The 12,710-nt window shown below is 35.7% G+C and overlaps 1 protein-coding gene across 1 annotated transcript in view; it reads left to right on the top strand.

Moving 5' to 3' along the window:
* The window catches only part of AFAP1L2 (actin filament associated protein 1 like 2), a 90,480-nt gene that overhangs the window by 45,037 nt on the left and 32,733 nt on the right, over positions 1-12,710 (top strand). The window contains exons 2-4 of the mRNA XM_081956175.1: positions 4,211-4,339; positions 5,104-5,181; positions 7,608-7,696. Of these exons, the coding sequence (XP_081812301.1) occupies positions 4,211-4,339; positions 5,104-5,181; positions 7,608-7,696 (296 nt within the window). The remainder of the gene's footprint in view (positions 1-4,210; positions 4,340-5,103; positions 5,182-7,607; positions 7,697-12,710) is intronic.

Genomic DNA, 12,710 nt, shown 5'->3' with positions numbered 1-12,710 from the left:
TTCAGAGCTGACCTAGCACTATAAACATGGCAAATTCAAAGACTAATTGGATCAATTGGCCACCAGAACTGGTTATACTTCATTGGTAATTCTAATGTTGCATGGAGCAATTACCTTGTTTAATGACCATTTGCTGTTACAAAGGTAATGGATATGTAGCTTTATGACCAGTCCTCAAATTTATGACCTTTGCAGCTCGGTAAAGCTCTGGAAATCTAAAGTAAGATCACAAGCACAATTGCAGTTTTACTTAGCAACCACTTTAGTTAAGACCAAGTTGCCAGATGAAGTTGTGATTGCTATATAAGGACTATCTATACGTCAGTTGCATACTTTGAAGTATCTGTCCTATGTGTGGCAAGAGAGCTGGGAGGGAAGGAACCTCATCTTTAGTATAGAATATTTTATTTGTATGTATTTATCTAGTAAAATTAGGGATGTTGTTTATTTAAATGTGGATTATACAATGCATGATTTGTTGAATAGGTATGTATCAGCTGAATAGATATGCATCTCTTTGTGCACATTTGTCTAAATATTTATTTACTTTTTACATTATGAGAAATTATTTTTGGGAGAAGCCAAATTCTTATTTAGAATTTAGGTTTATTCTCGGACTTAGATACATGCCTATGAGCTTCCTCAATTTACATTATGTAAAATGGGTATGAATGACTGATAAGTATTCACTCTCTATGTTCTGTTTGTGTCTTTTCTTATCCTCACATGAGGGAATACATTTTTTTTAAAAAATGACCATTTAATAAGAGTACTCATAGCACACTCTTTGTTAATTGAATTCAAAGGTTAGCAAACTTCTAAAGTCACATAGACCCAATTTTAGGAAAACTAAACCAGACCTGAAATTTTTTAATCTCTGAAATACCACTTGGAGTCATGCACTCTATGTGAATTAGCAAAATATAATCATTTTTTAAAACAAGCAAATATAGTATAGTATCATTATAAAATACAATTACAATAAAACCAGAACATATACAGAAAGAAATAGATGCTGTTTTTATATGGTAACAATGGTGCACTAATACGGTTGACTAATGATGTTGATAGGAGCAAAACATTGCTAATTTTCCAGACCAGACCACTTTAATAGTCACCTGGCAAAGAGTTGAGAAATCAAATGAGAAATTGTTTTTTTTTCTCATTCCTGGATCAGTTTAGTCTTTTCCAGAGCCTCTCCCTCAAAATGGGACAGTGATCAACATTCATTCTTGTTTTATTTATGCTGGATTTAGAAGTAATAACCGGAACAGTTCAACAAAAACAGGTATTTCTTGTTTTCTGTTATAGTTACTCATTGTTTTAGCCTATTTTTACCTTGAAGACTCAGGCAAGTGAGTAGCACCAAAGGGTTCCCTTGTCAAATGCATATATGCAATTTGTTCCTTTACAAGGGTCAGTTTCCATTCAAAGTGATCCAGCTGTTTTCATCTGCCACTATCAGCACATCTGTTTCTTTTTGCTGTTCAGAACAGCATTCTTCTGCTGTTGTTGCAATTTACTTTCTCTTTCCCTAGAGCAGCTGACCCTTCTGAACCTTGGAATGTACTTTGTAGAATACTCTGGGAAATCCATTGTAAATCAACCACATTTGCTATTCTGCCACTTGAAAGCTTATTGCACTGAAATGATCAGCTGGCCTGGCACTTTTCTGCAACAAAGAATAAAGCTACAGCTAGAAGGAAACTGCCTTTTGCCAAGACATTCTCTTCAGAAAAGAAATTGTGCCAGCTTAGAAGGTTTTAGGTCATGCTTGTTTTGGATTGTTTTGTCCAATGAGTCTAGAGGACACCAATTTGGGGTAGGCTCTACACAGATGTTTTAAAGGGAATATAGGTAGAGGAAGAGGAGTATGCAGAAAAACATATGCATTCAGTGGTTTGGTGTGGATAGTTAGGTTTGGGAAAATGGAATTGTCTCTTTTACTGCTTTTCAAAGTTCTATTTATTTTGATTAATAGTTTACATTCTTAGTATTTAATCATTCAGTCTACTTTTCATGTTAAAATAAAAAGGATTATTACTTTTATAATGTTAAATGTGCTTGCTCTATCATGAAACTTGCTTATAACTTTATACAAATTGTTATCTACTCACAGGGCTAGAAAGACAATAATAGAGAAAAGACAATAAGCAGGAAACCCTATAACACTTCAGACAAATGGTTGTCCAATCTCTTCTTAAAAGCCTTCAATGTTGGAGCATTCACATCTTCTGGAGGCAAGCTGTTCTGCTGATTAATTGTTATAACTGGGAAGAAATTTTGCCTTAGTCTTAAGCTAGTTCTCTCCTTGATTCGTTTCCATCCATTGCTTCTTGTCCTGCCCTCAGGTGCTTTGGAGAATAAGTTGACACCCGCTTCTTTGTGGCAGCCTCTTAGATATTGGAACACTGCTATTGTGTCACCCCTAGTCCTTCTTTTCATTAAACTAGACATACTCAATTCCAGCAACCCTTCTTCACATGTTTTAGCCTACAGTCCCCTAATCAACTTTGTTGCTCTTCTCTGCCCTCTTTCTAGCGTCTCAACATCTTTTTATATCATGGCAATCAAAACTGGATGTAATATTCTAAATGCATTCTTATCAAGGCATTGTAAGAGGTATTAACACTTAAATGCATAATAATGTTTGACTAGCACAAATAGACAAACTCTATAACTTAGAGTTCTCCAGAAATTTGTATCATTCACAGTTGGCATATCCAGTGTTGATCGCAGATGATGAAATTTTGTAGTTCCAGATGGGGACCCAGACTGATCAGGGTGAAAGGATCAACATTTTGCTAAATGCTCATTTTGGGGCAGTTATCTTCATTTGCTTTATTTGGTTCCAATATTTTCTGCGTATGTATGTATGTATGTATCCATCCCCACATTTGTTCTGATTCGTTTTTTCTTCATCTATGCCTACATCTTCAACCTTTTTTATATTATGGGAGTTCCCATTCTGATGCCTTCCAAATACGTTGAATTTCATCTCCCATAATACTCAAGAGAAGATTTCCTATAAATTGTGGAATGCTGCCCTATTGTTTTCAGTGAACTATACTGTGCTCACAGCTTTAGGCAATCCATTTTACCACAGAAGCAAGGTCCACTAAGTACAACTCAACATATCCATTAGAACAGAAAGCTTTATTCAGTTGAAGGAGACATCCTTATGACTGGTGGGTCACACTATACCAGGCTGGCCACAAAGTGATGGTCCTAGCATAGACTGTCCCATACAAGTAGAAAGGCCCAGTTTCTGGTCAGCTGCAAGTAAAGTTTTGAAACTGGATCCATCATATGACACTCTTCCTTGAACTGAGCAGAGGAAAAACTTCTTTCCAATCTTTTCTGAGCCTAGCATAAGCTGCACAAAGTAAAAATGCTTATGTGTATTATTTGCTTACAAGTTGATTGGGAACAAAAAATATATACTAGGACTAGGGGAGACATGATAGCATTGTTCCAATATCTCAGGGGTTGCCACAAAGAAGAGGGAGTCAAACTATTCTCCAAGGCACCTGAGGGTAGAACAAGAAGCAGTGGGTGGAAACTAATCAAGGAGAGAAGCAACTTAGAACTGAGGAGAAATTTCCTGACAGTTAGAACAATTAATCAGTGGAACAGCTTGCCTCCAGAAGTTGTGAATGCCCCAACACTGGAAGTCTTTAAGAAGATGTTGGATAGCCATTTGTCTGAAACGGTATAGGGTTTCCTGCCTAGGCAGGGGGTTGGACTAGAAGACCTCCAAGGTCCCTTCCAACTCTACTATTGTATTGTATACAGGTAGCCCTCAACTTGGAACTGGTGGCTTAGAACCATTTGACGTTTCAATAGGCCTACCTGGGGATATATATAACCCAGATTTGAATTATAACCATGATGGGCAGTATCCATTATGGTTGTAACTCAAGAACTCCCTGTAATTAATATTTCTTATATTTTATTCATTACCAGGAGGGGGAGCAATGGAGTTGCATCACATACCTCTGTTTTCCTTTCATATTTGTTTTTTCCAATGCTGGAAAAATTCTAATCCAAAACTAGAAAAAAATACTTGATACACAGACATATAAAGTGAGGGTGTGTAGCCCGAATCATACAAAGACAAAAAAAAATGTTTTAAAAATTCCTGGATTACATAAAAGCCATTTGGCATGGGATGCAATAAATAAGCTAGTTTATTTCATATCTCTTTTAGCTCTGGAACAACTGCTGACAGAACTTGAAGATTTTCTGAAGATACTAGATAAAGAGAACCTCAGCAGCACAGCTGTAGTCAAAAAAAGTTTTCTGGCTGACCTCCTTCGGCTGTGCACAAAATCAAGTGGTAAGCAAAATCAGGTGAACAATTATTGACTTTGGAAGGTTTATCTTTCTTGCTGGTACCCCAGTCTATCTAGTTCTCATTTTTGTTTGAACCTTATTCCCAAATGAGATGTAAAAGAGAAACAAATATCATTTATCAGCATGAAAACAAACTTATTTATTGGGATATATGTGTTTGAGGACGGGGATCTATTTAATTAGGTGCAAATCTTGTTATCAGTTGCTCAGAATATGTTTACAATTTACAGATGGTGGTGGGGATTAAAAATGGATAAAAAGAGGATGGAATTCTTTTCCAGTTGTGTTTCTATTAATTTGCTTAATTCAAGGTGACAGCAAAGTTCATAGGAATGTGCAAAAAACTTATTCCCTTCCTTTTATTGTAAACATCATAAATTATTTTTATTTGCTGAAGTTTGCTAATAAAATTAATTTGCAAGGGATGAATCACCTTACCTTTTGCTCTTTACAAAGTTCTCATTTCCCTGTTTTACTCAAAATAACTTCTTCAGGAACAAAGTCCAGTAAAGTATTTCACATGAGAACAGAAAAAGGAAGGGAAAAGCAAAATGCTTTTTTAACTTGTTTAAAATATCTGCCATAGAGTAAAGCACATAAATTAGCTTAACAAAACTGCAAGTGAAAGAATCATGCTGGATAATGACAATCGGAACGATGGTCCTTCCACGCATCATTGCTGATACTGCTGTACATGTACACAGAACAAAATGCAAAGCAGTACTTTACAGTATTTTTACCCTGTAGGTGGTGATGAAGAATACATTTATATGAACAGAGTAACCATAAATAAACTACATGGGGAACCAGAGAAATCCAACAAAGGTAGGCATCAAATGCTATTATCATTCAAATGTATCTAGAGGGCACCAAGCTTGAAAATAAACTATTCCAGAAACACGAGTATTGCCATTCATTGGGGGGGGGGGGGGGGAGATACTGTGGTCACGTAATCAGATTTGTGCTCTTTGATATTATTTTATAGTGATATATGCACACATACACACACAGAGAGTATTTTTTCTTGTTTGGCTTAATACGTTGGCCTAATAGATAATATAAATTGTTGAAAACATTATTCTTCTACGTTCATTTAGCATTTCTGAATAGCACTTTTCAACTGTATAACATCCATCCATACCAAAGCATGGGGAACTGCCACATGTAGTATGTTCTATTCTGTGACATTAGGTTAGATAGTAATTGCTTGTGGCCTCTCAGTGGATGGATATTTTGCCTTCAGAAGCTTTTTGTATACATAGATCCTCTTTCTGTGAATATGAAAAAATTCTGTGCATAGATATTAAATAGCATGAGTACTAAAAGCTCCATAACAGTGGTGGGTTGCTCCTGATTGGGCACGGTTCAGCTGAACCGGTAGTAATGGCGGTGGAAGCCTCCCCCCCCCCCCCCGGATGCTTCTGGACATGTACAAAAGCATTGCCCGTGCAGGGGAGCATGCCCGAACCAGTAGTAAAAATATTTGCAACCGACCACTGTTCCATATGTAGAATGATTCCTTAAGTCAGTACATAAGTCAGTGCATATCATGTTTATACTTTTATCTGTTATCTTACATATGCCTGACAAAATAAATAAAATAAAATAAAATAAATATATCCATCTCTAACAAAGTTGGTTTGAGACGCCCTTATTACTTAATCTGTTTTGGTTTCTGCAGCTGCCCTGCTTAGGTTGAGCCTATAACTGATTCCATTTTGGGATTTATAGATGGAAAAATGTAGTCCCTGGTATCTGTCTCTAAGTTGTATAGAAACAGAAAATCTGAGAAGATGTGGGAAGAACAGCAGATGTCTGATTTGTTTGGCTAATAACATTACTATACTATGCATAGTTTGTTTTGCTGCTTCCCTTCTTGTACCAGAAAACTATTAAAAGTTTCAGATGTTATTGTGGCTCCTAAGGCTTAATCCCAAAAATACTGTGGTTCTAACTTTATTTTTAAATTGTACAAGAATGTAACAAAGTTCATGCCAGATTCTTTTCAGCGTCTTGGTGACCACTGCTTACCATTTGGGTAGCTATCAGACCATCCAACTTTAGAATACTCTTATTTTCAGTGAAAGTTTTGCTTGGCATATTTATAGGGATGCTTGAAGTGATTTCAAATATAACCTCTCTGCACATAAACATAATTTCCAACTATAGAAATCATGTGCATCTCTCTTATGTCACCATACCAGAAAATGACAGGTCTGACCCCGTCAGTCTTTTGCAGTATATTATCCTTGTCATATTTTGGATAATGTCCTTCACAATTTTTAGTCAGTCTAGAGCACACTGATAGGAAAACTTAAAGAGAGTTCTAGGAGATACATTATAATATACTAAGACTTGTTTTAGGTAGGTTACTGCACCGGAAAGGTTATAAATAGGGAAAATATAATTTGTTTTCTCTGTTCCAGGAATAAGCAATTTGGTGGTTTTCTCCGTGCTTTGCATTTCAACTTCCATTCGTCCCAGCAAACATGTCCAGATAGGAGATAATTGTTAAACTGCTTACTTACATCATGTTTATTCTTATTTATCATTTAAAAGTCATTGAATCCATTTAAAAAATCACAATGTTTGTTGAATTTGGTGGGGGGGGGGGACGACGAAAACATCTCATGTTTTAATCTGGTTATAATCATTATGAAATACACTTTTGAGGGATTTTAAACAGGTGTTTTATTCATTTCTTTCCACACACTGTCAAATCCCAAAGAATGAAATAGTTTGTTCTGTACCATATTACATTTGCAAATTAGCTGAAAATCAGATTGGCAGAATTTACTCTCCTACCACAATTTTTTTCCCAGTCAGGTTTTTCTTTCTTGGACTGAAAAGACTGAATAACCTGATAGTTTAAACTATCCTTAGCAACAGTAAGGAAAGGTGAATACTTACAAAAATTTGATTTAGGCATCAACTGGGCCTTATAAGTAGACTGATTATTTATAACATTATAAATAATGGACTTTGCAGTTTTCAATGTTAACTGAAGTACTGAAGTATTTCTGTACGCATAATTCTGCAAGCACCAAAAGTGTATGTCTTGAGCAGTATTATTTTCCCCCACCATATTTTTGGAGTGAAATCAATTGCCATTATGGTGCTCTAGACTAAGGAGGCTAATTAATCATATCTTTCTTTCAAAACAAAAGTGAAGCATCTGAGATTGTAGCTGAGTATAATTATATGTAATTACCATTTATTTGTTGTGATTTCTCTTTGGATTATGATGTTAGGTTACCAGGATTCGTTGACTAATGGAGAAATGGAGCAGTATTTGTATCCTCCACAGAAAAGCTTGCCAGATCTTCCACATTCAAAAATAGTAAGTCCCTGATATATTATTTAAAAATAAAAACACATGAATACATTAGAATTTGAAGATCTTCTAAGTAACCTGCAAGATATATAAATTTGTTGAAGTTCATAGAACACCCACAAATACCACAAGAAAAAAAGAGAAAACCATGTGGGGATACTATTTATTTTTGCCGGAACTGAACTTTCATTTTCGTTATAAATGTTAAAAAACTAGCAAAAAAACTTATTTTCATCAATTTCACAGATAGCCCTACCTGAATATTTCCTAGCTATTCTTTTTGCTGTTGTTGCCCAGCTACGTTGATAATTGTCTGACTCTATAGAGCTGCTGACTCTATATAGCAGCTATTTTTTGTTATTAATTATTATACAGAATATTAGAGAAAATCAAAATCCTATTGTTTGATCACTTGTTTAATCTTGGCTTCATTTGGCATGATTTGTCTTATAAGAAAATCAGTTCCTGCTCTTTTTGAATACTGTGAAATGAGGTTGCATTACTGAGGTCACGGACAAAAGCTCAGGAATGTCATGCGTGATGTACTTTGTGCATTAAAAAAGAGAAAACCTGCAAGAAAATATACGTACAGCATGGACCTAGTGTGGGAGGAAGTGAAAACCTGTGGGTGGTCTGCTGAGGAAATAGCTGTGTAAACTGCAGTCAAAGAGTGATGAGACGGATGATTACAGTGAAATCCTGCTGCAAGGATTTGGCGTGAGTGATCCCATCAAGGTAGCTGGAGAAAGGAAGCCTGAGAAAAACAATGACTTTAAGACGTACAACTTCATTGTCCAAGTAGTGTTTTTAGTCCATTCAACTAGATAGTTATAACTGACCGTTTTTTGGCGGGCTGGGTAGAATGAGAAGCTGTTTTTAGAGACAGCAATTTCCAAATGCTCAATCCATCCTTTTCCCTATTACTATTCTGTAATTTTAAAAATTACAGTAGATGCTCAAATGTAATGTATATTTAAAGGCTCCCCTCCCCCTCCTAAATACAATTTCTTTGAAATTCTGTGCTTTAACACAGGTGAATCTGGATTGGAGGCAGATTGTTATACCTATGATATGTAAATGCTAATGGTGACTTAACATCTAATTGGCATTTTCACTCAAGCTGCAGGTAGACAACCTCTTCTCTTCCTCTTTTTCTGTTGATGAAATGCAGCACCCAGCATGCTGGAAGTCCTATTTCAGCAACCTTTAGCTTGTCAGAAGTTACCTCGCACTGGTCTAGAAGATCAGGTCTAGGATCTGGAAATTCAAACTGGAATACATAAGAATTCAATAGTTCAAGCTATTCTATTTAAAGCCTGGTGTGTGTGTGTGTGTGTGTGTGTGTGTGTGTGCATGCATGCAGCATTAAATAAGGTAGACAACTTTTCTGACTTTTGATGAACACGTGCTAGTTTTTCATAGTCATGTTATACCACAACAACTACAGCTAGGTTGCTCTATATACATACTAGCACTTGTTTGGTGGGAAATATTGCCCATCTCTTCATTTGTAGAAGAGTAAATAAAGAAAGGCTTTTCGCTAGCTGTCAGGTTGAGGAGAAAGATCATTTCACTTAATTCTTAATTCACTTATTATTTCTAAATTTATTAGGTAATCTACAGCAAAAGCTGCGAGGGCAGTATACAATAAATGTGTGGGTTAAAAATTAACATAAAAATAGTATAAAACAAGAATGAACTAAATAGCTGCTAAAGGAGCAGAGAATAAAACTGGCATTGATTTAGATAAAAGAACCTAATAAATAATCAAAAGATCACCACATGATACTTGATATTGCAAAGACTATAAAGTTGTTGCCAAGGGACCTTTGTTTAGGAAAGAAACTCTACACTTTTAGGGCTGTAGTTGGTAAGAATCTCACATCTTATGTTATGAGATCCACTCTTGCTTCTCTTTCATGCCCTTTCTTGTCAACCTTATTTGTAGCTAAGGTTTTCTTAAGATTGTAGCTGGTCAATCACAGTAGATGCCAGTAACCATTCTGGGAATTATTTATGTTTCCTGTATTTAATTAAGAGGATAAAGGCATGAAGTGAATCCTGTACACATTACTCGATTGTTAGGAGCAACTCTGACCATTCCTGTTAATTTCAGAATGGAAATCCCAGGAGCTAAGATTGGATCTGTTTCAAAACAATTCATCAGTGAGGATTTCAAAGCAAGCTCTGGAAATTCATAAATAACCAGAAGAGAATTCTACTTGCAAGCCTCTAGGTCATTATCAACACTTGGTTGTGACTGTTTTAAAGAAGTGTACATGGGCTATTTCTGTGTATATACACCAGTAGTGGGTTTGTACCAGTTTTACTACTGGTTCGCTCATGTGCCCGCATGCTCTCTCTGTCGTGTGTGATGTTTCTGCACATGCGCAGAAGTGTCCGGGTGGGTAGGGAGAGTCTCCTGCCACTGCCACTACCAGTTCAGCTGGACCGGGCCGAACCAGGAGCAACCCACCCCTGATATACACACACCTACCCACACCGAATAATCACACAAAAGCATCAGTTTTAGAATTGGATCTGAAGCACTGTATAGGTTGTTTCTTTCCACAATGGAAAAATGAGAGAGTTGTTAAGTTTAACTTTGAAAAATAATGCTCAAACAACCCCTACCCTTTTATAAATTGCTGGATGCATTTTTCATTAACTTCTTTATACTTGTCTTATTTAACATTAGGGCATAGGCATTTGTAGATTGTATGTCACATATACATTTGGAAGTTCCCTTGAGAGTGTATAATAACTTAGCTTACTTCCTGCAAGTCTGTCTAGAACTTTTTTGAAACACTTTTGTGGTGACTAAGTCTTTGCAGAAATAACTAAATTATTAACCATTCATTTCCAAGCAGGCTATATACTCAATTTGAGGTGCCTTAACCTCAAGTTTTGCTTGACTTCAGCTAATGGTAAAAGTGGATTATAGTGCCATTGACAAGATTGGAAGGTTCATTAGAAAGTTAATTAAATGTGTTTCTTTGACATCTTCTGCAGAGACTTAAGAGGGAAGGGAAGAGAGACCATCATCCAAACAATATTGAAGTTCACAAAGGAAACACACAAAATAAATTAGAAGTCATAGCTGGATCTTTTTTACTCTAACTTAGAGGAGAATCAAAGAAGCTGATTGGTTGCTTCTTAGTCAAATCAGTAAAAAGGACTCTAGCAGAAATATTTGCCTAGGGATTAACGCTATGACTAATGCTATCTGCATTTGAAGTTTGTTACTATGTAGATTATCTATAGAATGTGCCAAACAGATAGGAGCAATATGTGCAGCAATTCCAGTAACGCCTGAAATTCACCAATATCTGATAATTTAGTTTATCTGAAAAATATCCACCCTTTGCTAGTCTGGCTAAATGTATGTGTCATGTAAGCAAGAAGCTGTTGTTGATGCAAAGTTGTTATCACTGATCAGGTGAAGTGATAAGATTAGCAGTGGTTTTTATCAGCTTTTCATAATAAACACCAAGATCAGAAAGAGCGAGTTGTTTAATAGCCATAGAAATAACTGGATAGCTTCTAGGTGTCTGAAAAAAAAAGCTTTTTCTTGAACAAAATACCTTTTGGTAAAAAGGTGAAGGAAACTGAAAGAATAATCTGGCACTGGATGCTTTTCATGTTTTTTTTTTTCTTGCAGAAGAAAATCAAATAATTCTGTTGGTATGGCAGACCAAATAAGAGCCATCTTACTCCCAAATGAATGTTGATTGCAACACCCTTTACTGGGAAAGATAGTAAAGAAAAAAATCCATATAGTTAAATGTCTTGAAGATGAGAAAGTTCTACAATCTTTCAAGCTACCATAAGGTTCCTCACCGATAGATAGAAGTTAAAGTAGTAAAATGGAAACGATGTGGTTCATTTTGATGAGACACAAGAATGAGTGACAACTAATCTCTCCTGCACAAGGAACAATGAATTAGTTTCTTTCCAATTTTCTGATGAACAGAAAATTTATTATGACAGCATATCCAGGCTGTACAAAGCTGGTTTATAAGTAGGGTATCCCTGTTATTTAGACTTCTTTCAAAAAATACTTATTCCAGTATATTCATATTCTTTTTTGCTGAGTTGAATTTAATTTCTTCAAATCCAGTTTCTTACTAAGTGCAACATTCTAAGTTACAGCTTCTCCAGTGCTACTCTCGAGCCCCTGTTTCAACATCCCATGACGTCCACAATCTTTGTGGCTAATTGGTCTTGCTGTTAGGAAGTGTTTTTCCCCTGACATTTGATTGCATTTTTTTAAAAAAAAATCTTTTCTTTTCCTTTTGACTGATAAGAACTCGGTGGCATTAAAATGACAACCATAGCAGAAAACCCCCGAGACTTTGATTTGTGGGAGAATCAAAGAATCAATAATAGAGTTAGAAAACAAGGCTCAGAAACATTTTTTTTAAATCCTCTTGCCCATCCTCTTCCCAATTTTTTTTTTGTACTTTCTTATCTGTAAATCAAAGCAACAAAAAGTAAGGACTTGAGTCAGAAACAAAGGTATTTAAATTAACAGTAATGTTTATTTTTCAATGCCAGATAATTGTTTAATTTTAGAATGGGGCAGAAAACATTAATCTTCCTGTTCTCAGTTCCAGAACTAATCAGAAAATAGTGATATATTCCTGGCAGAAAGTAATTAATTGAGCTTTGAACTGATTGAAAGATGAAACTATTCTTTCTCTTACCGCCATCTGATTCCCATTGTTAATAGAAACAATGCAAAGAAGTCACTTTCTTTTTGGTCCATTTGAAATTTATTTAATAAAGAACAAAAATGTTTGTTTTAAGACTGTAGAGCAAGATAACTATTTTAATCTTTCTAGACTTTGTGATAGTATCTGGTCCTGGCTAACTATAAATGTATATCACAATCAGGTTTCCTGCCTAGATCCAACTACTGAAAACATAGTTTAATACTCCAGTGTGGTTTTTAAGCACTTTAAATATTTAAGTAGGTTTCTAAAGATTGTCTATAAATACTGTAAAAACTGGACCTACC

Source organism: Natrix helvetica (assembly GCF_964273705.1).
Source record: "Natrix helvetica genome assembly, chromosome: 5".
Lineage (NCBI taxonomy): Eukaryota > Metazoa > Chordata > Lepidosauria > Squamata > Natricidae > Natrix > Natrix helvetica.
The sequence above is the reverse complement of the archived record's forward strand: the minus strand, read 5'-3'. Positions and strand labels throughout refer to the sequence as shown.